This window comes from Microplitis demolitor, chromosome 5 (genome assembly GCF_026212275.2).
Source record: "Microplitis demolitor isolate Queensland-Clemson2020A chromosome 5, iyMicDemo2.1a, whole genome shotgun sequence".
Classification (NCBI taxonomy): Eukaryota; Metazoa; Arthropoda; class Insecta; order Hymenoptera; family Braconidae; genus Microplitis; species Microplitis demolitor.
In genome coordinates this window covers 21,510,075-21,536,177 of record NC_068549.1, presented here as the reverse complement: position 1 = coordinate 21,536,177, position 26,103 = coordinate 21,510,075, and the positions used below count along the sequence as shown (strand labels likewise).

Below are 26,103 nucleotides of genomic sequence, written 5' to 3'. Positions count from 1 at the left end.
TATAATAAAAATTAAAAAAAAAACAATTATGTAAAAATACACTGAGAAGAATTTTCAAAAAACTAATCATTTATTTAGTATTTAATTTTTTATTTACTAACAAAACTGTCAGCTGTCTACTGATTTCAGTCACTAAAAATTACTTGATAAAAATATTTAATTACCTGAAACTAAATTTATTTTATTAATTTAAAATTTGAAATTTTATTCCATAAATTTTTAAATTACTGAACTTAACTTTTACTGGACTCAAAAAAATGACATATTATTCTATGATACTAAAGTTAGCCGTCTAATAATTTTTGGATTTTCTAAGAAACAATAAATTATAAAAAAAAGTATTTAAAATAATTACACCTGTAGCTTTTTTAATTTTCTACACATGCATATTTTTAGTTTCTTTTTTTTAATTAATTAATTGATTTATGAAAAAAAAATCCTAATTGTTAATTGTTTACTAACTTATGAGTGAATGTGACAGTTGTAAATTTTTAAATTCTTGAAATAAATAAAATATAAGGAATAAAAATTAAACAATTCTAAACAAAAAATCAGTACGCGCCTTTTTTTTAATTTAAAATTTATAAAATATCTCGTCTGCTACTTTCACACTCATTTAACTTTAAGATCATTAGTATTCTTGATGATGATGATGAACAAACGATGAATTCGTAAGATAAAAAATTCAAACTCGACTATTAATAAAAAAAAAAAATATATTAAATAACAATAGGACAAAAATAAATAATTAATATAAAAAAAATGAATGCAGATAAATTCCATTGTATTCCGGTGGTTTATCATCACAGAATAATAATAACAGTTGATAATTTCATTGGAAACAAAACGCGCTACATGGAATGTTACCCTTAGGATGTTATTACATATATTTACTTAGATGTTACCCATCGATGAGTCGCCGTACGTCGACTCTGCAATGTGGGAAAATTGTCAGTGAACTTTTACCGTGTGTTTGTTAATTGATTGTCAGTTTCCAGAGGGTATTTTAAAAACTTGTGCCTTGTTTATTTATTTAAAATCTAAACCACTGTAATAAATTAGGTCATTATGAATTAACAATAATAAACAACATAAATTAATTTTTTTAACATTGAATTCACTTGTCGCGGGCAACTATTTTACAACATGGCTGCCGATAAATTTTCATCTCCAGCAATTATTCATCTGAATAAAGGTGCAATCTGTCATGTACAATCAACTTATCGGAATGTTTTTCAATAAAAGCATATACGTGCCATTTATATATATTAGAAATGTCAATGTTATTTCGAATTATAAATTTTAAAAGTTAAACTGTTACAACATGTCAACTCGATCCCAACTCACTAAAGATTTGAATGGTAACATATATTATTAACCTATTTTTTTTTTCGATATTTATATTGATTTTGAGTTGAATACTAAAATATTTAAATTGTTTTAGAATCGGTAAAATCTTTACTTGGTAAACATGTAAAAATTTTATTAAAAAATGTTGTTAAGCTCGAGACGAAACCAGACAAGCAGGAAAACCGGGTTTTGGTAATTTTAAATTAATACTTTTTAAGTATATTGTAAATGATCATATATATTTAATATAATAATAATAATCTATTTATTTTTAATTGAAGGTTTTTTCTCCTTGTCGACTTTTTTTGTTAACTGCAAAAGTACCAACCAGAGTGAGTAATTTATTTTAAAAAATAGTGTATTGTGTGATATGGGATGAAGCAAAATGATTTTAGACAAGGGTGGTTGACTAACATCACCCGCAGTTTGAAATCGTATTTTATCTTGAGTTACGTGCATTGGAACTCAAAGTTTCAGTGACAGCAACCAGTCAGAAGGAAAGGGGAAAAGGGGTGGGATACATAAACAAGCATATTTTTGTGATTTTTTTTTTCAGAGTAGCTTCTTTATTAAAATTCTAAAAATTTGTGACGTGATTAAGCATCATTCCAAGAATATTCTGCTAAATTTTCATAAAAAAATATGAAAAAATAAGCCAGTGGTAGTAGGGAGAGACAAGTCACTTTAAAAAAAAGTCTCCATGTCGTAGGCAGGATAATTCATGACTGCTTCGTCTGAAATCAAAAAACTAAAAAGATTTCTTTAGTACATAAGTTTGATGGATTTGAACGCAGGAATAAACAAAATATTCATTTTTTAATTTTTGGTAAAGGTGCAATCAAAAAACTCTGATTTTTGCCAAAAATTCTTCCTTTTGTTTAATTAAAAAATAAGAAGTTATTGAAAAAAAAATCCTTTCAAATCCAAGATAAACTTATGTACTAAAGAAATCTTTGGTTTTTTGATTTCAGATGAGACAGTTATAAGTTATCCTGCTTACAGCATTAAGACTTTTTTTGAGGTGACTCGTCTCTCCCCACTACCACTGGCTTATTTTTACAAAAAATTTATCAGAATCCGGTTAATGTTCACCCTTAGTCATTTGATTATATTTTTCGATTATCATCCGGGAAGTCGCGTCTACTCAAAAGGGTAAAGGAATGACCTCCCGTCAAACGGAGCTGGACTTCACTTCCGTTACTAATTTTTTTTTTTTTTGCCATTTTGACTGTCTCTAGACACTGAAACTTTGAGTTTCAATGCTGGTATAATAAAAATATTATTAATAATAATTTTAATAAATTTCAGATTGATTGTCACTTCCATTATTTAGAAATAACATCAGTCGAATCAAGAAGATCAAACCAACTATGTCTAACAGCCGGGGAAAGAACTTACAACTTTACAACAACAGGTGTAGGCGGTACAGACACAACAGAAGTAGACGCAATGATCGAAGCATTGCACACAGCCATACGAAATATATTTCCGACAGTACCATTAAATTACGTGATACGTAAAATAGACGTGATACCGGCTAGCAGATTGCAGAGTATTCGCGGCAGTGAATTGGCACGTAGTACCGAAGCAACAAGAACAACTGGGCCTTGTGGTGGTTTTTCAACCCAATATGCCTGCATGTGTGATTTACATTGTGTTCAATATCGTGAAGAGGTAACATGGGACGTAGATACTATTTATTTATCACACGACACCAGAGAATTAAATCTCCGTGACTTTGATCACTTGGAGCAAAAAGATTTGGTACCAATAATATCCGCATTGGAGTACAATACCTGGTTTACAAAATTACGAGTGTCCCATTTAAAACTGAGCCATGAGTGCCTCGAACGTTTACTCCACGTCGTACGCCGATCTCTTTCTCTCCAAGAAATTTATTTAGACAATCTAGGCCTGAAATGGGATTTTGCGCACAAACTATCACTCGCACTTATAGCTAATAGTAACACAGTATTGCACACTATTGATTTATCAAATAACATGATCGAGGATAAAGGAGCCGTAAGCTTGTGTGCTATCGTCGCTAAATTAACCCAAGGCAGTCACCTAAGCGGTAGTCCAGGTATCTGTAAATTACCTAAAGGTATGCAAAAACTAAATCTATCCCATTGCGGATTAACGGGTAAAGGAATTGCACAAATAGCTCACGCGTTAAGTTTAAATCGCAGTATGCCAACTAGTTTACGTTATTTAAATTTATCAGAAAATACCTTAAAAGATGACATCAATAATCTCTGTAATTTTCTGGCTCAACCCAACAGTCTAACTCATCTAGATCTTGCTGGCACAGATACAACACTAGAGTGTTTATTCGGTGCTTTACTACGTGGCTGTGCTACCAATCTAGTCCATTTAAACGTAGCACGGAATTCATTTACAAGTAAAAAAACCAAAGAAATACCTCCTAGTTTTAAACAATTTTTTACGGCGACCTTGTCGCTAAAGTATTTAAATATTTCGTACTGCAAACTACCACTGGAAGCATTGAAACATCTCCTACTAGGTCTTGCATGCAACGAGAGTACCGTTGGCCTTGAATTGGATATGAGCGGTAATAATTTAGGATCATTGGGAGCACATGTGCTCGAATCATGTATTCATGGTGTGCGTTGTCTCGCTTCACTTGATATCTCCGACAGTAATATGGACGTTGACTTAGCTCAAGTTATCACCGCGATTGGTAAAAATAAATCACTTAAACATTTATACATGGGAAGAAATACCGTCGGTATGAAGACTAAAAATATCGCTGTCGTGATGGACGCTCTGGTGCAAATGATACAAGAAGACGACTGTGTTTTGCAGTCACTTTATATACCAGACTCCCGACTTAAAAGTGATCTCTACAGCCTAATAAATGCTCTAGGAAGTAATACGTGTCTTCATACGCTCGATATCAGCGGTAATCAAATAGGAGATCCTGGCGCACGTCTGCTAGCAAAAGCTCTGCAAATAAATAATCATCTCAAGACAATAATTTATGATAAAAATAATATAACACTACAAGGATACTCAGATATTGTCCATGCTCTTGAAAAAAATTACAGTGTCCGGCATATGCCCTTTCCGATTTACGATCTCCAACCCTGTATGAAAATATCTGCAGAAAAAGCTGAACAACTGGCTAAAAAAATTCAAGATATGCTTCAGAGAAATGTCACGCCTTGTAAATATAGTCCAGGTCAGGCATTTAGACTCCAGCAGGGTTTCTTGTTAAGTTCAACCCAGCAAGTTGTTGATAGATTAGTCGTACAAACTCAGGATACTATTAAAACCCTAGCTGCTGAAAGTTGTGATGCAAACAATGACATAAATCATGCGACCGGTTTAATCCAAGATGCTGATAATTCAAAACAATTGTTACCGCGGCTTCATGAAGTTCTGCAACGACGGGATGAAAATAATCCTATAGAAGTGAAACTTAAAGAAATAGCTGATAGTTTGTATAAAAATGTAACGGATTACTTGCAAGACTCATTAGAAGCTATCATCAAGTGTGCGAATGATCACTGCCCTACGGTCATGTCACAGACAGTAATTCGCGGTGATGAAAGCGAGCCGATATCTGTTGAGGATGATCTGCGTAATGTCTGCAGAGGGAAAAATCAATTAACTGGTGAATTTATTCACAGCGCAATCGTCGAGCAAGCGGGTACTGATATTGTCAACAGAATAAATGAACTTAATCTCGCGGTTGCTGCTCATATTTCTGATAGGATAACTGACGAAGTTATTGAGTCGCTGTCGCGGAGTTATAAAACTTTGATAGGAGACAGTCATGATAGGACACGCTGCAGCACGCCAGATGTTTTGCGACCGAGTGTCAGTTCAACGAGCAGTGGCAGTGTCATTGGGATAGGAGGAAGCATGAGCATTGCCATCAGTTCTGACAATGGCAGCTACGGGCTCGCTAATAAAATTTCTGCTGTCGATCATCCTGATAAAATTAAAAGAGATTCGTACCAAGATTCCGACATGGCGCATGAGTATGCAATACCTTCGGACTTATTTATTGGCAGCTCAATTAATTCTCAACATCCGTCGGATGATCAATCTCCTATGGTAATTTTATATTTTTTTATTTTCTTGATTTACAATTTTTTTAAAAACGATAAGTTATAAAAAAAAATATTTGAAAAAATTTCACTTATAGTTTTTTAAATTTTCTACATGTTTATTAAAAAAAATTTGAAAATTTTTAATTGCTAACTTCAAAGTCATGAAATTTGACGCATTTTTTAATTTCCATGTTGACAACTGGATGTCAACTCTGAAAAAGTTGGTGGCTAAAGTTGACGTTATATTGATGGTAAATTTGTAATCAGGGGCGTGCGATAAAATCGAATAATTTGAAAACTATCGATTGATTTGTAATTGAAAATTTTTAAAAATTACTCGATAAAATTCTGAGCAGCTTTTAAATGTTAAATTTTTATTTAACACGTAGATTCATGTCTGAATTCTAGTTTTCTCTGACAAAAATTTGAATTATCAGAAAAAATATAACAACTTTAAGTCGTTACTAAGACTGGAGTTGTCATCATGTTGATTGCAACTAATTGACACCAACTTTCTGACCAGAGTTTGTTATCTGTAATTTATTAAATTATTTATTTTTCTGTATAACGCTAACAGAAGTTGGATTATTTAAATCTCGTAAGTAAATAATAAAATGCTTGATTAATTATTATTGTTAACGAGTAAGTTTGTTTTGTCTGTACTATATTATTTATAAATTAATATTCATAATTTTAATTATTTATTTAGGCCACCCCACACTTATCCAATAAACGGAAAAATTTGCACGGAAGAAAATTACGTCCAAAGTCAGTGGTCGATTCCGTTGAAGGACTTTCAGCTGATGACATTCCAGATTTACTGCCTAGTTTACCAAAAGACAATACTGAAAGTAATTTCATTTATTTATTTATTCAAAAAATAAATACCAATTGATAATTTTAAATAATAAAAAACAACTCAATATTATTTTATTTAGCCATTTCAGAAAATGAACATTCATTGACTGAATCATTGGATTCAATATCCGAGCTTCCTAATAATACGGGACAACAATTGCAGCATCTCGTTAAATCTCGACCACGAAGAACAAAAACTCGTGCTCCGTCACGACCTATGTTACGCACAGACGTACCAAGAGGTTCTCTAGGTCTTGGAGAAGGTCTTGATATATTTTTTCGACCTACTACACCAACAACTCCACTTATTTCTCCAACTAGCGATGATAGGTAATAAATAAATAATTATTATTAACCCTGATAGCATGAGTTACTCGTCAAAAAGTTGGTATTCATTAGTTTGCGACCAACTTGTCGACAACTCTAGTTTTTGCATTGAAGGCAACTTATGATTGCCAACTTTTGCCACCAAATTTCCAAATTTTGCGGCCAACTTGACGTCTAGCTGCCGCTGTTAATTGACGTTAATTTTCCGCCAACGGCTATCAGGGAATAATTAAAAATTAATATATATTTATTTTACAGTTCTTTGCATACATTTCCGACTGACGGTAGTCCTAATTTATCATTAACAAGCCAACGTAGTTTTCAACCGGATACAGATAAAAAACCTCACGGTTGCAGTTCGCCTATTCTTAAGACTCTTCTTGAGCCTACACCTCGTTCACGGTCTAGTGATAATTTTGAAAAGTTTTCTCCGCTTGCTGGTCGTCGTTCACAAGGCGATACGCCATTAACTGCTTCACCACTAGCACGTCGAAGCGCTGCTGAAAATTCACAGTCTCAAGAACCGGACTCTCGAAAAATCCGAGGAATTCATACGGTATCAACATCTGGAAGCCCTCTGTCAACACCAACTACGCGTCTGTCACGTGAAGTATCGAGCAATGATACTCCCGAAATATCACCGGATGCTATTGCAGCGGGTGATAATCATAAATCATCAATTAGAAGCCACGGCAGTAGTATTTTAAGTACCTCTATAGACAACGAAAAATTAATAAGCAGCCAGCCGACGAATAAATTCCGATCGATTTCATCATCTATCCAAGAAACTCGAAGCGCATTAAATACAACACACTCGGAAATTTGTCCGTCCAATGATCAAAATAAGCAGCAATCTAATGCTAGTTCTTTTAAAGCCTCAAATAAAATAAATTATAATCTTAGTGGGGAACAGTCTAGAAGTAGTTCAAGTATTAATACTGTGAGAAGTAGTAAACCTTTGCCACCAGCTACTGCACCAAAACCACGACCATGGAGCATGACTGGGGATAGAAAATCAGGTATTTTTTTTTTTTTAATTGCATTTTAAATTAATGATTAATTTATTTTTATTATTCAGGTGAATTTAATAATTTATTAAGTGACGGTTCGAGTCCAAATACATCGGCAGGAAATACTCCAGACTCAGGTGATGCACTGGATGAATCAACTGACAGTGGAGTTAGTGGACCGGCTTCTTTACCGCCTACACTTTCAGCAAGTAGTACTGCGAGCTCGTTAAGTAGTAGCACTGTTGAAAAACGATCTGTTAGAGAGCTTGCCGCAAGTTTGAATAAAGGAAAAACAGATCGTAAAGAAAACGGTACTTGGAAAATTATTTTGTTGAATTAGGGTAGAGTAGCAAGTGGCCACTGCTCCATTTTGGACATTTGATACTTGATTTTAATTTATGAAAGAGGATAAAATTTAAATTCCATTATGACAGCTGTCATTGAAAATTTTTAAAAAGTGGGGCCACTGTGGCCTTTAATTTTTCCTGTCCAAATCTGACTCTAAAGTGGCCAAAAGTGTTACATCTACCCTCCATACATATATTTAAAAATTTCTATTATTTAAATTATTTTTTATTAGTACTCCTCGCTTTCATCTTTCATTTTTATTTAAATATTATTTTGCTATTTGTTTTCTTTTATATTATTTTAGAGGAATCCATACCCATTGCATGGAGATCAGTACTTCATCGATCTGTTGATCGTACAGTAAACAAGGTATTTTTTTTGTTTGTTTGTTTTATTTATTTATTTACGCTATCTACATTTCACAATTTTTCCATATCGGTTATAATTAAATCCCATTACTTTCTTAATTCATTAATTGTTAATATGAACAAGAAATCTACAGCCACTACGTTAGTTCTTTAATAAAGCATTAGGATAACCCATCCAGCCGTTACTCCTTGACATTACGGCCTCAGAGTCTTGTACATGAAAACTTGGTGCAAAACACTAGATTGAATTTAAATGTTGAGATTTACTATCAAAAAAACTTCTGTAGAAACTTCGTCGATTAGTTTAAGATTCTGTACTTGAATCCATTTATAACGTAATTTTTTAAGTCGGTATCCATAGTAATCTACTCTCTCTCAGAATTTTATTTAATTTTGTTCTGTTTATTTTAAAAATTTATTTATTATTTCCATGTCATGAAAATTTCATACTCCAGCAACTAAAAGATATATTACCATAAATGTTTGTAAATTTATAATCAATAATAAAATTACTTACAGGAGCAAGTACCGAAAAAGGATGAAGACAACCGGATTAATTTTAAGCTTAGACGAACATCATTTTTACGCGATTCAAATTTCAATTATGACAATGATGTTGTTGATGTTTGACACATATATTTTATCAGTAGAAACTTACATTCCATAATTTTTGCATCTGTGCCATTTGCAAGCAAAAAAAAACGACGTCTATAAATAATTTTTAATTGATCAATTTTATAAAACGGCGGGTTTTATTAAACTACAAGCCTAGTCAATCTTCCATGCAGCTGCGCTCTTAAAATCTGATTACTAAATAATTGTTATTATTATTATTGTTTTTTTGTTTTTGTTTTAATTATTATGACAAATCCTAACTATAAAAAAAAGTTTAAATTCATAATTGCAATATTATTATAATAAGTAATTAATAATATTTAATATTGTAGTGAATATAAATGTATGAATGATATGGGACTTTTAATTGCAATTAAAACAAAACAAATAAATAATAGTTAACAAATTATATACAAGTATTCCGTGAAAAAATATATTTTAAAGAGTCGACTCTTTTAAACTTCAAAACCTGATGACTAACTTTTTTTAAATTTTTGATAATTCAAACAACAAATCAATTTAGAGAAGGGTCTATAGTAATTTTCATCAAAGCTTTTCTCTCAAACGCATCTTCTAAACACAAAATTAAGAACGTGGACAAAGTTTCCATTTACTGCGCAAGTGCAACGAGGATAGTAACGTTCATCGACTTGAGTGTGATAGAGAAAAAAATTAAAAATTTATCATTTTTAATGCAAAGTCTTAAAAAATATCAAAGAGTACAATATAGTACTAGTTCTCTGATTGGGTAATAGACTTTGTACTTAATCAGGAAACTAGTACCCGATTTCTCTATGAATTTGTAAATTTATATTTAATAAAATTTAGTAAATATAAATATAAAAATACATGAAGTGATCGGGTACTAGTTCTCTGATCAAGTATTGAGTCTCTTACAAAAGTTTAAAAATTGTTTAACTCTTAAGGGGAAAAAAAACGAAAATATCTTTATTGCAGTCGTAGAATAAATGAGAATTTAAAAAAAAATCTCCTCAACGAGTTTGTATTTTTGGAAATAAATTTCTAGTCCTCTGTTAAGGTTTTAAAAAAATGTGAAATAAATTGAATTTATAAACAGTTGACATTGGCCCTTAAATTCATATTGTAGGACACAGCCTACATAATATTCTAATGACTGAATATCCGCCTTTGCATTAAAAACAAACGTCACCTGTGCATCGAGAACAGACGTCTTTTAAATGCACAGTAATGTAGATTTACAGTTTATTTATTTGTAAAACTTATTTTTATGAGTGAAACACTTTTTACTACACATAATTTTTTTCAAATGAAAAGCATGCATTTAAGGGTAAAAGAAGTCGGTCATTGTCAGGTTTAAAAGTTTAAAATAAACGACTCAGAAATTTTTTACACGAGATGATGTTACGTTAATTTTATTAATACATTTAGTAAAATTAATAAAATATTATTATACATTACATGCGTTCATGATATTTAATATAACATGTACATAATAATATACACGATATAAATTTTCAAGCATTATTATTATTGATATTATTTTAAGCGTAAATAATAAAAATACGGTGGAATCGAGTCAATTGTTTCAATATAATAAGCAGTTTATGATAAACGTAAATAAATCTTAGCTGCACTGATTAATTATTTTCTTTTAATGAGATTTTAATTTACGTATTTAATATTAATGTATTTATTAACAATAAAAGAAACTAAAGTAACAGAACAAAAACAAAAAAAAAAAGTTATAAAAATAAAAGCGGGATCGTTGTTGTGCCAAAAAGTTCCCGCAAAATTATTAAGTCTCATTTTTTAAAAAATTTGTATTATAATTATACACATTTAGCATTTATTGTACTTGTTTTTAAATCTATTTATTTGTAAAATCGCAAAAGACTTGGATAGCGTAAAAACGGGTCCATTTATTATGAACAAATTTTAAATATTACAATCAACTTTTAATTATTTACAATGATTTTTTATTTTTTAATATAATAAATTAATTAATTAATTGTTTTAAGATTTTTACTTAATTATTTATAATGTCAATGTCATTGATGAATTTATTTTTATTTATGTAAATAATATAATGTATTTTTTTTTCTATTTTTTAATGTCACTTATTTTTGTCAACGAGTTTTTGTATTTTATAATGACAAGTTCATTATTACTTTATGATAATTACATTAATTAGTATAGAAGAGATCTATAATCAATAAATCATATGATAATATTTTCTGTTGTTAAGAATTATTTGTCATTACAATTATTAATTATTTTAATGAGTAATTAAGAATGTTCGATATCAATTTTCGAAATAATACCATTCTGAACTTTTTTTTATCGGAATTACAATAAAAGCCCTTATACCCGCTCACTTTTGATTGGAGTGAGATTAAATCACTCAATATAAATTAATAAATTAAAAAAAAAACATTTCTGAACACATTAATATTTTTTTTTAATTTAATCATGGATTTATTAAATTATTAATTAAATAAGAGACGAATTTTAGTTAATGACATGTGTCGTAAAGTCGTAAAAAAGTCTTCAAAAATAATAATATGTCTGAGGTAAAGGGTCTAGTTAATGACACTGTCCCAGTTTCTGACTCTTTATTTTAAATTTAAAAAAAAAGTTGAATTGAAGATGAATAATTTTGTTTTTATTTTAAAAAACTCAATATTTTAATTTTCGCGCGGATTTACATCTCTGGACCTGCACTTTAACTTGGACTGTGTCAATGTTATCTTATGATGATAACAGAGATTTCAAATAAATTTTACACGAGCATGTACTTAGATACAAAATAATTTTGATTATTAAATTTGCCATGTGCTTTGCTGGTGTGAAAAATTAATTAAGAATTTCATAAATAAAATACAAGTATAAAAAAGTAAAAACAAAGCGAAAATGGCAGAATTTGTAGAAAAAGGATGTGAGGAAATGATCCTTGCATTGGAACAAATGAAAAGGATAAAACTTTTTGAGGACAATGAAATACAGTAAGTTATAGGTTATTAAAAAAAAGATATTCAAGCATTTTATTTATGTAAACATTTAAAATAATCATATTTAAATTTATTTTATTATCTAGAAAAATAGTAAAAAATTTAAAAGACCATGAGTACAAAATAGGAAGACTTATAAAAAGTAAAGATGATTTTTTATCCTACTTTTCTTATCTGATGGTTGTACTGAATCTCGTAAAGCAGCGGCGAGCTGTAAGTATTTTTTAAAATTTATTATTAATATTTATTAATTTATGAATTTATTATTTAGAAATTGGGAATTAAAGAAAAAAAAGCTAGCATCGATTTTTGTATTATTAAAAAAATAAAAGTACTGTACAGAAGAGCAAGAATGAGATTTCAAAGTGATCTGAGTTTTTGGACAGATCTTATGAAACTTAGCAAGACTGAAGTATGTATTTTTTAAACTTCAAAGTTTTTAAAATTTTTTTCTTGTATTAATATCTGTAGCCTGTTTGAATTTGAATTTTATTTTCTACAGAATTTCCAAGAGCACTTGCCAGGTATTGCTGATAGAATGCTCAAAGTGCATCAAGATAAACCAGGATGCTGGCATATTTCTGCTCAGTGGCATATGAAAGAAACTAAAGATATTGATAGAGCTAGAAAATATTTACTTAAAGGTTTACACTTTCATCCAGAATCACAATTATTGTACAAAGATCTTTTACAGTAAGTTTTAATAAAACATTACTATTTTTTCATTGAAACTTAAACAAAATTTTTAATGAGTGCTCGTTTGTTGTTTCTTCGATACGACTTTGAAGAGATCTACCAGTTATTTCAAATTTGTGCGGTTTGAAAATTTTTTAAAATAAAATTTTTGTTTTTCTATTGAAATTTGAAGTAGACGGTAGTAGTAAATTATCTATAAATTAATGTACTTTAATTATTTGATTTGATAACGATTATGTAGTACTTATGTAATGTATTAACTTGTTTTTGACTGGCTGCTGATGAAACTTCAAGTTCCAATGCTAATAATCATAAAAAATATTGTGCTTAACTCAGGATGAAAGACGATTTCAGATTGCGGGTGATGTCAGCCTGGTCTGGAATCGTTTTGTTTTATTCTTTGTCACACATACTATTTTCTATTTGTTTATTTCAATTAAATAATAATGTAATTTAAAAATTTTAGTCTAGAATTGACTGAAGCATCTTCGAGTAAAGATGACACACCAGTGGAATTAAAACACGCTCGGCTAATTTATCAACAAGCATACAAACACATTAAAGATGTTAATTTTATCATCGAATTATTGGATATTGCCTCCAAGTACAAGGATACTAAAGATCTACAAAAAATCATAATGAATAATTTAGTCGAAAACTTTTCAGATGAACCAATAATGTGGGACACGTGGGCGCGGAGAGAATTTAAAGGTTTATCTTATAGCTCTGATCAAGATGACGATTCACTGGGTGGTAAATCAAAAAAGAAAACTTTGAGAGATCGTCTTAATTCGGCTATTGAAGTTTATGAGTCTGCTGTTAAATTATTACCCACAAAAACAATGTGGTCGCTGTATATTAATTTCTTATTAGAAATTAATAAAGATAATTCTACTTTGCCAAATTATAAGAGAAAACTTTTGAAAGCAGCTTTAACTCAAGGCCATGAAGAAAAAAATTTGGAAGAAAAATATTATTGGTTTTGGGTAAGAAATTAAATTATTTAAGTTTAAAATTTACGGCAGATTTTAGAAATCTCTAAATTAATGTAAATCATACGGTTTAAACTTTCGAAAATTCAAATATGAATTTTTTTTTTTTTAGATAAAATTGTTAAAAAATGATAAAAAAGATTCTTGGAAAAAACTATACGATATATTAAGCAGCGCAACTGAAGCTCTCCCAGAAAGTATTGAGCTTTGGAAAAAAAAAATTAGTTTCTTATTTTTAAATTCAGATCAGGATGATCTGGCTCTTTTAGAGTTCAATAAGGTAAATTATTAATTCAAAAACAATTAAAACTACCATCAAATATTTACATAATAATCAAATTAAATTAACAGGCAACGAAAATATTAGGCAACAAAGCATTGCCACTCTGGAAAATTAAGCTATCTTACATTCAAGCTAAACATCCAGAAAAATTAAAAGATTTTTTTGAAACTGTGATGCAAGAAGATCCAGCAATATCTTTCGAAATGAAACCTCTTTATTTAGACTGGCTTGCGGCAGAAAAAGGTTAAATTTTTTATTGTTGTTTATACATTGTATATACATTAATCATTATTATTTTTTTAAATACTCGTGGGTTATTCCCGGTAGTCCGACTCTATCAAGAGCTGCCGCGATGCTCTATCAACAAGATGGTTAGCAAACTTGCGATGACTAAGTTAATATTCTAGCTAATCTAAATTCAAAAAACTTGCATCTCTTCAAGGATTATTACTATTATTATTATTATTATTATTATTATTATTATTATTATTATTAATATGACAGTACTACTATACTAGTATTTTAAAAAGAATAATAGCAATATTAGTAACCATAAGTTTAAAATTGACAACTTTTACCCCGGCTACCGTGTCAGACTTGTCCTCATTGTTGACATCCTTGGAAGAATGAAACATGTTTTGTATAAGCATGAGCTAGAACACCAACTTAGCAAGTTTAGTTTTTAGCATCTCAAATGCCAAAGGCTGTTATCCTCCGATCGAGCGACCAACTACTGCGGCAACTTGTCATCAAATGGCTGCAAAAATTACCATTTCCATAAGTTGACGGCAACTAGTCACCAACTTCCTCAGGAAGTTGGTGGTAAAAGTTGACATTCTATTAGTTCACGAAAAGTTGACTTCAATTTTCTCAAAAAATAGCGACAGGTTGCGGCAGTAGATTGTCCCCAACCTTCTGGGAAATTTGGTAACAATTTGTAGTCAACAGTTACAAAAGCTGAAAGTTGATCGCAACTAATTGACATCTTTTTGATCAGAAAGTTTTGTTATCAGAGTAACGGAAGGCGCACAGGAGCAGCCTTCGGTAGAGTTGGACTACTGGAGATAAATCCCTAAGCATTTAAATGAATTATTATCATTACTTTAATTATTATTATTTCAGGTATAAAAGCGACTAGACGTGTCTATAATAAATTATGCATCCAACCACCTTTTAATTTAGAACTTCATAGAAAAATGTCTAGTATTGAACTTAGCCAACCAGAAATAAATAAAGTAAATGCTCGCTACCCTCATGAAATGGCTACACTACAATTCGGCAAAACAAATGTCGATGTTTGGATTGAATACGTAACATTTGAAACAAATTATGGTGATTTGCTAAATGTTTCAAGTATACATAAACGAGCTATTAAAACTCTAAATCCCATAGACGCAGATAACTTTATTACTAAATTCGAACTTTTAAAAATAAATTCCGAGCCCATGGAAATTTAAATTCCACATAAATCAGCAGTTGTATGATGTTAAGTTTTCGTCAATGAATTTATTTGAGTTTTTTTAAATATTTTATCATTACAATTGTTTAAATTCATTTAAAAAGCTTGTAAGTATTTAAAAAAATTACTTTTAAATTAATAGTAAATGCGTTAGAAAATTTCATATAAATATTTTGATAAATTTAGAAAATGTATCACTTACGTTGCGTTAAGAAAATAAATTAAATTAAGATTCAAAAGGTATTTCATCTTCTAAATTTGTTAGAATAATATTTCTGTCAGTTTCATTAGCCAATCGAGTACGACTTCCTGTTTTCAGTGACGATCTCATGTCCAAGCATTTGATGTCAGTCATAAGCGAGTGTTGCTTGTCATCAAGATTTCTGTCTATTTGAATAAGCAGCTGCTCCAGTCTATTGAACGTAGCCCTAAAAAAAAATAAATAATTAAATAATTAAGACCAATCTCAGCCAGTGCCCCCCCCCTTTTTTTTAAAAATATTCGATGACTTTCAATTGTAAATTTTGATAATTAATTAAAGAAAAGTTAAAGAAATTTTTAAAAAATGGGGGGAGGGACTGTCTGAGAATACGCTTGACATATAAAATTACTTTGAACAATTAATTTTTCCTAATAATTCTTCTTTTGTTTGACGAAGTTGCATCACTTCATCTTTTAATCCAAATTCCGCTTCATCTCTACACAATTCATAACCAGGACGATAAGTACGATTTTCTAATCTAGTTTCAGCGCATTTAATAATATCTATTTTATTTATCAAAGCATTTTCAAGTCGATGTATTTCTTTTTCCAACAGCTCCAATTCATTTTGTACTTTTTGTTTTTGCCATTGCATTTCATTTCTCGATTTTTGAGTTTGATGAATCCTTTTTCTCAATGCGTAATCACTTGCATCTTGCTGAGCTTCCATATCATTTCTAGCGCGCTTTCGCATTACACTCATTATATCGCGAAAAGTATGCGCGTCTTTTAATTCATTTTCGGCTAGATTTTTTATGTAACGACAATGTTCTAACCAAGTGTCGTATGTTTTTGAACTAAAAGTTATGATAACTTATAAATTTCTAAGTAAAAAAATTAACAGCAATCTCGAATTTGAAAGTTTACTATGAAGTAAAAGACCTTGTACTCAATCAGGCAACTGGTACATGATCTCTCTATGTACTTGTATATTTATATTTAGTAGAATTTAGTAAATATAAATATACAAATATATGAATGATAGAGTAGTAGCTTCCTAATCGGGTACAAAGTATTTTACCTTAAAGAGGGAAGCTGGTCTTAGATACCAAAAAAAAGAACATACTTTTGTGGCTTTTTTTCAGAGTAGCTTCTTTATTAAAATTTGTGACATTATTAAGCATCATTCCAAGAATGTTCTGCTAAATTTTCATTAAAAAATATTTAAAAATAAGCCAGTGGTAGTGGGGAGAGACGAATCACCTCAAAAGTCTCCATGCCGCAGGCAGGATAACTCATGACTGCTTTACCTGAAATCAAAAAACCAAAAAGATTTCTTTATTACATAAATTTAATGGATTTGAACGAAAGAATAAACAAAATATTCATTTTTGAATTTTTGGTAAAGGTGGAATCAAAAAATTCTGATTTTTGCCAAAAATTCTTCCTTTTGTTTAATTAAAAAATAAGTAGTCATTGAAAAAAAAATCCTTTCAAATCTAAGATAAACTTATGTACTAAAGAAATCTTCTTGGTTTTTTGATTTCGAATGAGGCAGTCATGAGTTACCATTGGCTTATTTTTTAATATTTTTTTATGAAAATTTATCAGAATATTTTTGGAATGATGCTTAACAATGTCACAAATTCAAAAAATTTTAATTACGAAGATACTCTGAAAAAAAAATCACAGAGATATACTCTTTTCTTGTACCTTAGACCAGCTCCCCCCCCTTAATAAAACTAAAAAAAAAGAATTTTTTACACGGATGTAATTATTAATTTATAAAACTAATTATTTAATTTCCAAACTTACTCTTTAGGAATTCTCAAAGCATTGGGCTTGTAACTTATAATAGCCGAATTACGATTAAGATTACAATTATCCTTATCAATTTCAATAGCTTCCACTTTATCTTGTAAATCCAAATTAACTTTAAATTCAATTTCTTCAAGTCGATTCAATTTTTCCCAGGCGGCTTGCACTTTATCCGTCAACGTTTTTTTCAGTCCCTCAATTACCGTTAGTTCCTTTTTGAGTTCAGTGTCAGGTTCATCGTAAGTCAACTCAGTACCTCTACGGCAGTCTCTCATTGAGATACATTCAGCTGCAACTTTAAGCGGATGCTGAATACTATCCAAATCTTTTTCAGCTTCAGCTCTTTCATCTCTCAAACGTTTTTTTTCTAATGATAATTCATTTAATAATTTTGATGCAGTTTCTTCCCATTTTGAAAGTTCTTTTACTCTAATAATTTTTATTATATTGATAAGTAAATCAAATAAATTTCCGATTATCTATTAATTACCTATCATCCAATCTTGTATTATTCAGCGACGTATCCCATTCAGTTCTAATTTTTGTTTCATTTCTTAAAGTACGTGCAGTATTTCGCAGCTCAAAGGAATCAGTAATACGATTATTTGCAGATTGTTCAAGTTCCCATTGTTTTGCATACCAATCTGGTAGACCTTTTGTTTAAACAAACCATAAAATAAAAAAAAATACGCAGTAAAGTGGTTACTTGAACTATAAGTGCAAGTGTTAAATTTATAATTATTTTATTTAATTAAATATTAAAATTTTTAACATCCAGTTTTGTGTTAATTTTTACAAATATTTTTTTACTGTGTAACTTATAACCCATAAAAAAACCATATATGTTAAAATATATATAGAACATCAGATAATATATGTGGCCAATTTAAATATATTTTAAAATACAGTCCGTCCATTAACTCGGAACTTCCCCTCCATCTTTACCCCCACTACGAGCTACTCTATCTTCCATCCGATGCTAAATATATAAGAGCGCATGCGCATATTTTACTTTTCAAAGGAGAAGTGGCATTCGATAAGTCAAAATTTCCTCTCCTCCGTAGACTGACACATGGGTAAAAATATATGAATAGCCTAGTCGCATTATAAAACCGTCTGCAGGGATGTAGGGGAATATAATCCTAAGAATTCCTGTACCCCCACTTCTGTTCAAAAGTCGACTATGTCCCCTACTTTACAACCGTGTGAGTGCGTATGTGATTATTTTCATAGTGATAGAGGGGGAGTATTTCAATATAAATATAAGTCGATGACTCATAACGCGACTCTATTAAAAATATAATTATATACAAGTATGAATATATATGATATTGATATATTTTCTACATATATAACAAGTATATCGTTTTTTATGTATTTTAATCATTGTATTTTTTTAATATATACGAAATATATTTTCTGGCATATATTCCTTTATAGACCCATGTAACATATCTGTAACAAACCAAAAAAGATCTTAGGCAACCATTACAGACTATATGGATTCCATTTAAAGTTATTGTATCATTACTACTACATACCTTATTAAATAATCGAAATAATTCACCACAATAGAGATTTGAACCAAAGCTCTGAACGTTTGTGGCCAACGAATTTTTTTTTTTTTTTACATGAATAACATTGTTTTGTTCACGGAAATATTTGATAACGAGATATAGAATATATATGAAAGCTCTATTTGAGGCCATCTCATACTTATTATAACTCATTAATTACTAATTATTAATTAATTATATGTATATCATATAATTTTTCTAGTAGATAAATTTCCACCCTTCATTTATTTGAAATTTTCTTGTAATTCAAAATTCGAAAAAAAACTTTAATGATTTAATTGATTAATTGTTTAAAAAATTATTTATATTATTGATTATCAGATATGTTTTTATCATTTGTATCTAAACACTAAAAATTTTTAAATATTTGTCTTATCATTTTTTATCTCTGTTTTTCTTAAACAAAATACTGAATTATTTATTGACAAAAATATTTTTTTTTTTATCAAATATTATCAAAAGGTAAACACGCCCATACAACGTTATATTTATTAAAGAAAATTATATATAATTTTATATGTGCAAAAAAAAAGTTTTCATAAGTACCATCCGAGATTCAAAATAAATGAAAAAAATATTTTAAAAATTGATTAAAAAAAAGTTATTTTAAAAAATAATCATATAAATAAGCCTTCAAAAATTATCTCATATATATTATATAACAGCTTAATATTCATCGATAATTAAATTTAAATATTACCAAGATGAGGCGTTGGCTTCTCGTATACAGTAACAGATTTAGCCATTGTTATTATTTTTACAAATAATTATATTTTCAAAACTTTAATGGCAGAACAATTAATTGATATATGTAATGCCGGAATACATATAGAGATTTAAAAAAAAAAAAGATTAAACAAAATTCATCGCCTTAGCAACAGGCGATTACAGTCTATTGTCATACAGTGCATACGTCATATGTTACATTATCAGCATGAACAAATATATATATATATAGATATATAAATTGATATATTTTTTAATGGCGACATAAAAACAAATAATTATTAATTTAATTTATGTCAATTAAATATCGACTTTAATCGATTGAAAAAATATAATCTTGAAGTTAGCAGATTAGTAATTTTCAAATTTTTTCAACAAATCAATTAAAAAAAAAACAAAAACTAAAAATATGCACTTGTAGAAAATTTAAAAAACTACAAGTGCAATTTTTTCAAATATTTTTTTCTTTTATTATTTATTATTTTTTAAAAAATAAAAAAACTATTAGGCATCGGCTAACTTCAGTTATTAAAAGAATGAGCAGGCATCAAATTTAAAATTATTAATGGAGTAAATAATTAATAAAATTAAATTTTTTAAAAGTGCGCATTAAAAAAATTTTCAAATCAATAATTGCATTTTTTTTTTTTTTTTTTTTATTATTTACTCTATTTATTTATAGTTTTAAATTTCTGTCTGCTACATTCACTCATTTGAAAAAAATGGACATGTAAAAAAATAAAAAAATTATAGAATTTTTTTTGATCAATCTGAAAAAAATAACAAAATTAGACGTCAGCAAACTTATAATTTAAAATTTAAAAAAATAAAAGTAAATATTTATTTTTCCAATGTTTGTGTTGCAAAAAGTAGTGCAAAATACACGTATGCGCACGTATGTAAAAAATTTTCATTAATCGTTGGTGTGATTTTGGGTAAAACTGGGTACTGGGTAGGAGTTGGCTGTTGATAGATTCCGAGTCAGGCAAAGCCCCCAGCTAAAAGCTGAACAGGACAGTGCTAGCGGTGCTGGCAATAGTCAGCCGATAGAGGCGCGACGGTGATAACTTATTATCGTTCTATCTTTGTGTTCGTGTGTGCATTCATCAGCACATCAAGCGGCATCCAAAATAATCCAGGAAGAAATAATCCATATTGTTGTAAATATAATATTATTATATTAATAATAAGTTGTAAGCCAGTACTCTGGCGTTATTTATTTAATATTTAACATATAATGAGAAGACTAATGAAGGGTAAACGCAGAAAGTCTGAAAGTCCTAGCGACGCCGATTCAGAAGAAAATGGCGACAGTGCGCATCAAATTGAAGACGCTGAACAACCAAATAAATCAGATGATAATAATGAAAGTGCGCCGAAATCAAAACGCAAAACATCACGTGGAAAAGATAAGTCGACTGGTGATGAGACTGATTTGAGTAAAAACGATAATGAAGCTGATGAAAAATCATCAGAAGTATCTACTCAAGAAAACGGAAATCCCGCCAAGGGTGGAGATAACAAACGCCGAAAAAAAGAAGACCGTAAACCGACTACTTCACAGGACAACGGCAATAGTGAACAAGAATATGAGGTATTTTTACTTTTTTCTATTGTTTTTCTTTAAATGATTTAGTTTTTTTTTTCTATTTACAAAAAAAAAGTTGGCATAGTAACAGTCGCCGGCATTCCCGCCAAATAATTTATTTAAATAACATCCCAGGTATGCATTATCATTATTGTTATTAAAATATTGTGATTATTTATTAAGGTGGAGAAAATAATTTCACGTCGCACAATCAAAGGACGTAGACAATTTCTTGTCCGGTGGAAAGGATACGATGAGACATCAGATACTTGGGAAAATGAGAAGGATCTCAACTGTGAGCAGTTAATTGAAGATTTCATGGCTGAGGAAAACGAAGAGGAGAAAAATGCTGGAGAAAATGATGAAAAATCTAAAAAAACTCCTAAGAAAACACCAAAGTCTACTAAAAAGACTAAGAAAGCCAAAGTCACCAAAAGACAACGGGATTCTGGTACTTTTTTTTTTTTTTTTAATTTAAAAATTCTTTTAAAAACATTCTAATTATTCAATTTTTTTTTTAAATTGTTTTTTTCTGTTTAGAAAGCAAAGAAGAAGAAAATGATAATGAAGGGGGTGCTGATGAGGAAGAAACTTCAGAAGATAAATCTCCCGCCAAGCGCGCGAAAAAATCAAAGGCAGCTAAACAACAGAACGACAATGGTATCATTAAATATAATAAATATATTTATTGTTATTTAAAACAATTTATATAAAATGAATAATAAACTTGTTAATTTCATTTTTCAACAGAAGAGAATAATGAGGATGGGGACGAGGATGAGGAGAAAGAGTTTGAAGTCGAAAAGATTCTTGACGTTCACTTCAAAAAAAACAAATCCCGCGAGTTCTTGATTCGTTGGAAGGGGTTCAGTGCTTCTGATGACACATGGGAACCGGAAGCAAATTTAAATTGTCCAGATCTGATAACAAAGTTTATGGACAAGGTAGAAAAAGCTCGTTCTACTGAATTGCGAGAGTTGCGTACGAATCCTTCCCACACTAAACGATATACATTGACGATGCATAACAAAGAAAGACGGCTTTCACGTCGTAATTTGGGCAAAGAAAGGTAAACATTTATTACTTATATATATTAAAATATAACTTACCGATGATTTCATCAAATATTTATAATTTTTAAAAATTCTTTGGAAATTTACTTATTATTTAATTATTTATTTAGAGTAATGAAAGAGGAAGAAAATAAATAAATAAAGAGATATTTTTGAAACAATAATTTATCGGTTTTTACAAGTGATAATTTCACTTCAACAAAATTCAAACCGATTACAGTAATAAAAGAAAATAAAAAAAATACAAATATAAAACTTCGTCTTTCAAAATCTTTATGTAAAAGATTTTTAACGAAATTCTGTATCAAATTAGTTTATACTTTTATTTGTTTAATTTTCAATTATAAACAAAATTGTAAACATTTTATTTTTATTTTTTTTTTATTTTTAATTATTATACTTTTCTTTTGTATTTACGATATCGAAAATTTTGTTTCTCTGTAAAATTAAACTCAAAATAAATATATCTTATTATAAAACTGAAATTCAATAAATTACAATAAATAATCAATTATAAGTATTAATTATTACTATAATAATAATAATAATAATATTAATAATAATAATGATAATGATAATAAATATAATATTTAAAATAATAACAGCACTAAATAATTAAATTTATTATTAATTAAATATTATACTAGCAGTATAAATATAAGTATGCTTTCAAGGGATCTATATAGCATTAGTATTTGATGGAATAAACTTATATAATAAAATGTAATCAATTATTTATTGTGATTGGAATTTTCAGGGCAACATACCATGAATGCGATGAATAAAAAAATATTTAAAAAAAAAAAGAATGAGTATATCAAATAAAAATAGATTAAGATTTATTTCTTTAAAGTAAATGGAATTTATTCGTACTGACAGACGTATTTTAATGTTTGTGTGACTAACTTTAAATTTTTTTTTAAATTTAAACTTAAATTTGGTAAGCACTCGAAATAAATATTTGCACAAATAACATTTATATCGGAACACATGGTTTGTTATTATTATAATATTAATATTAATTAAATATCTTTTTATTTAAAACAATATTATCATTATTATTTTTAATTTGTGCAACAACCATTTCCGATTATATATAAATAATAAATATTTACAATAAAATTGTGTAGAATTTTTACTAAGTCCTTAAATATTTTACTCTTTATAAAAACTTTGACAGATGGAATTTATCAAAAAGCTAATTTAATATTTAAAGTAAGACCCAGTACCTGATAACTCATGCACAAGAAAAAAGATTTGGCGCGCAAAATATTTTTCACTTTAAATTAAAGATCAAAATTTCTTAGCGCGGGAATTTTTGCCTTAAGAAATTTATTGGGTCAAGTAAAAATTTTTTGCACCAAGAAATCTTTTTTTTTTGGTGTATTTGTATATATCTATACATTTACTAAATATAGATATACAAATATATGAAGTGATCGAGTACTAGTTCTCTGATCAGGTACTAGGTCTTTTACTTTGCGCACAATTTGTGTTTGAATATAATTCAAAAAAATGTAATAATACATAACTTATATGCGCATTTTATTCAAAAGATGTAAAATATTTTGAAGGACTAATTTATCGTAAAAATATTTTTTATTTATAAATGAATTCGGTAATGTTCAATTAAATAGTTACAGTGATAGTTAATTCATATACATAAATCATTTAATTTTGTTTAATTGCTATTTAATGAAATTTTCCATTGTTCACTAAAGTCTCTATAAATAGTAAATAAAAAAAAAACTTTTCTTCTAAATGTAAAAATACAAGTACTGTTTATATAAATATACTGTGAAATAATGTCTGGTTTAAATAGTAAATCGAATATTAATTATAAAAAAAATTTTTTTCTAAACTAGTGAATTATAATATGTATACATATATTACATAAAAATAAAATTATGAGTTTATAATTTTTAAAATAATAAGAAACTAAAAAATCGTATATATATTAACTTTTGTTATCTTAGTATTTTTATCTTTTTTTTTATTTTTTAAAGTTTATTTGTTTATATAGAAGTATAAAATTAAAATTAATTGATTATATATTATTGTCGTGTGTACTGATGTGTTTTTTATGGATTTACTATTTTAAAATACATGAAAATCATATCATTTATTCATGACAATTTATTGTACATATTTATTTTTTCCTCATTATTATAATTTTATTATTTATTATCTTATTATTAAGGGTCCGGATTTTAGATTTCTAATTATGTTTTAAATACTTATGGGACTCAAATGATGAAGATCTTTTGAGGAAGCATTTTTCTGGAAGCTGAACAAAACCGTTGTAATGATAATCAATTAATAAATTAATAGAAATATTAAATTCCATTTGTTTACGGGCCAACCTTAAAGGCATTCTTAGTGCCTCTACTTTTTAAAATATTTAATGTCTTAACTGTCAACCGTATTCAAATTTTATTGATTAATTAGAAAAAAATTAAAGAATTAATTTGAAAAACGACCAAGTTGTTACAATTCCGCCATATAGATTTTTAAAAAAACTACTTACAGTTACTAATTAGAAGTTGAATGAAATTTATTAAATTTCAGCCGCCAAAATTTTAAATTTTTAAATTAATTTGAAGACTTTGATACTGAAGTGAGTCTATTAAAAAATATTGATTGAAAAGAATTAAAAATGATGAAATTCGAATTCTTTTCAATAGCTTAAATTCTTTTATTTGTATATATATATATATATATATATATATATATATATATATATATATATATATATATATATATATATATATAGATGTACAGTTTGCATGGAGTGACCACTTATCAATTCTTTTCAATCAGTACTTTTAACCAGGGAGTCGACGTTCAATTGCACCTAGTTTTTTTTTTATAACTGATTTTTAAAAAAAAAAATTTGAAAATTTTGTGAGTATGAATGCAGCAGATAGATGACAATTTATATATTTAAAATGAAAAAAAAAAAATTAATTAAAATGATGAAATTTAAAAAAATGCGCGGACTGATTTTTGAATTATCTACGTACGTCTTTTTAAATTTTGACTTTACTGGAACATTATTAATTTATTCAAAAATTTCAAAAATTCCCGTTTGTCTGCTACATTCACACTCATGAAAATTTTTCATTGCCTGCTTCAGAATTATAAGATTTTACTGAAATTATTATCATTATTAAAATTTCGTTATCTTGACAAAAATAAATTTATAATCATAGATAATAAATAAGTAATTTCAACAATTTAATTGATAGAAAATTAATAAAATCAATTATCATAAAAAAATTAATTATCAATATTGATAAAGAAAAAATTTTTATTTTATTTTCAATGTTTCATTTTTTTTATTGTTCATTCAACAATAAAAAAATAATTAATCTGACTCATGAGTAAAATTCAAAAGTGCGGTGATTGGCCTTTAAATAAACGTATGATAAAAATATTCTCAGTCAAAAAAGCAACTCGCCGACCTATCGCGAGGCTCCACGTTCTGGAAAAAGATGTCTGTCTACAAAACAGGTTTGCCAGAAAGAAAAAAAAGCAAGAAACCTTCCCACGGGAAGAGAATAAACTTCGGGAGTCGTCCCCACTTTGATTATTTTTGATCTGCGCATGCGTTAGGAAAAGTGGGGGAAAATTTTGTACAGAGAAGATTCAGAGCGGGAGAAAAACCGAAAATACCCGAAGGAAACTCTCTTCCAGGTAAAATTTTTGACTTTAGGTACGACGTGATACAAATGAAGTATAAATA

The 26,103-nt window shown here is 28.5% G+C and overlaps 4 protein-coding genes across 6 annotated transcripts; 3 read left to right on the top strand and 1 right to left on the bottom strand.

The window, feature by feature from the left end:
* Positions 1-901: 901 nt before the first annotated feature.
* LOC103579359 (F-actin-uncapping protein LRRC16A) lies at positions 902-11,085 on the top strand. 2 transcript variants are annotated; one of them, XM_008560722.3, is made up of 10 exons: positions 902-1,361; positions 1,445-1,542; positions 1,632-1,682; positions 2,659-5,433; positions 6,139-6,280; positions 6,368-6,617; positions 6,873-7,633; positions 7,693-7,935; positions 8,277-8,341; positions 8,860-11,085. In XM_008560722.3, the coding sequence occupies exons 1-10, from the start codon at positions 1,325-1,327 to the stop codon at positions 8,968-8,970; spliced, it is 4,533 nt and encodes a 1,510-aa protein (XP_008558944.1). In that variant the 5' UTR covers positions 902-1,324; the 3' UTR covers positions 8,971-11,085. The 2 variants fall into 2 exon arrangements, with proteins under 2 accessions (XP_008558944.1, XP_053595070.1); XM_053739095.1 differs by lacking the exon at positions 8,277-8,341 and having other exon boundaries at positions 8,860-8,965.
* Positions 11,086-11,730: 645 nt separating this feature from the next.
* LOC103579361 (U3 small nucleolar RNA-associated protein 6 homolog) lies at positions 11,731-15,374 on the top strand. The gene is made up of 8 exons (XM_008560723.3): positions 11,731-11,939; positions 12,032-12,158; positions 12,217-12,357; positions 12,448-12,638; positions 13,108-13,627; positions 13,746-13,913; positions 13,985-14,159; positions 15,039-15,374. The coding sequence occupies exons 1-8, from the start codon at positions 11,848-11,850 to the stop codon at positions 15,371-15,373; spliced, it is 1,749 nt and encodes a 582-aa protein (XP_008558945.1). The 5' UTR covers positions 11,731-11,847; the 3' UTR covers position 15,374.
* Positions 15,375-15,586: 212 nt separating this feature from the next.
* Positions 15,587-19,967, bottom strand: LOC103579362 (tektin-2). Its single transcript, XM_008560724.3, has 5 exons — positions 19,672-19,967; positions 17,885-18,047; positions 17,392-17,823; positions 15,987-16,433; positions 15,587-15,803 (listed from the first exon to the last, which is right to left on the bottom strand). Exons 1-5 carry the CDS (start codon positions 19,715-19,717, stop codon positions 15,602-15,604), a joined length of 1,290 nt encoding a protein of 429 aa, XP_008558946.1. The 5' UTR covers positions 19,718-19,967; the 3' UTR covers positions 15,587-15,601.
* Positions 19,968-20,710: 743 nt separating this feature from the next.
* On the top strand, positions 20,711-24,093 carry LOC103579363 (chromo domain-containing protein cec-1). Of its 2 annotated transcripts, none has more exons than XM_014444630.2 (5): positions 20,711-21,291; positions 21,469-21,736; positions 21,826-21,945; positions 22,036-22,354; positions 23,116-24,093. In XM_014444630.2, exons 1-5 carry the CDS (start codon positions 20,935-20,937, stop codon positions 23,141-23,143), a joined length of 1,092 nt encoding a protein of 363 aa, XP_014300116.1. In that variant the 5' UTR covers positions 20,711-20,934; the 3' UTR covers positions 23,144-24,093. The 2 variants fall into 2 exon arrangements, with proteins under 2 accessions (XP_014300116.1, XP_008558947.1); XM_008560725.2 differs by lacking the exon at positions 23,116-24,093 and adding an exon at positions 22,469-22,843.
* The last annotated feature ends 2,010 nt before the right edge of the window (positions 24,094-26,103 follow it).

Excerpts from the sequence above, each read along its gene's own strand:
- LOC103579359 (XM_008560722.3), top strand. The coding sequence starts at position 1,325 with ATGTCAACTCGATCCCAACTCACTAAAGATTTGAATG. Across the intron at positions 1,543-1,631 it reads AGCAGGAAAACCGGGTTTTG|GTTTTTTCTCCTTGTCGACT; the intron begins GTAATTTTAAAT and ends TTTTAATTGAAG. Across the intron at positions 6,618-6,872 it reads TCTCCAACTAGCGATGATAG|TTCTTTGCATACATTTCCGA; the intron begins GTAATAAATAAA and ends TTTATTTTACAG.
- LOC103579363 (XM_014444630.2), top strand. The coding sequence starts at position 20,935 with ATGAGAAGACTAATGAAGGGTAAACGCAGAAAGTCTGAAAGTCCTAGC. Across the intron at positions 21,737-21,825 it reads CAAAAGACAACGGGATTCTG|AAAGCAAAGAAGAAGAAAAT; the intron begins GTACTTTTTTTT and ends TTTTCTGTTTAG. Across the intron at positions 22,355-23,115 it reads CGTAATTTGGGCAAAGAAAG|GGCAACATACCATGAATGCG; the intron begins GTAAACATTTAT and ends TGGAATTTTCAG.
- LOC103579362 (XM_008560724.3), bottom strand. The coding sequence starts at position 19,717 with ATGGCTAAATCTGTTACTGTATACGAGAAGCCAACGCCTCATCTTG. Across the intron at positions 17,824-17,884 it reads AATACAAGATTGGATGATAG|AGTAAAAGAACTTTCAAAAT; the intron begins GTAATTAATAGA and ends AAAAATTATTAG. Across the intron at positions 15,804-15,986 it reads GGAAAAATTAATTGTTCAAA|GGCTACGTTCAATAGACTGG; the intron begins GTAATTTTATAT and ends ATTTTTTTTTAG.
- LOC103579361 (XM_008560723.3), top strand. The coding sequence starts at position 11,848 with ATGGCAGAATTTGTAGAAAAAGGATGTGAGGAAATGATCCTTGCATTG. Across the intron at positions 11,940-12,031 it reads TTTGAGGACAATGAAATACA|AAAAATAGTAAAAAATTTAA; the intron begins GTAAGTTATAGG and ends TTTATTATCTAG. Across the intron at positions 13,628-13,745 it reads AAAAATATTATTGGTTTTGG|ATAAAATTGTTAAAAAATGA; the intron begins GTAAGAAATTAA and ends TTTTTTTTTTAG.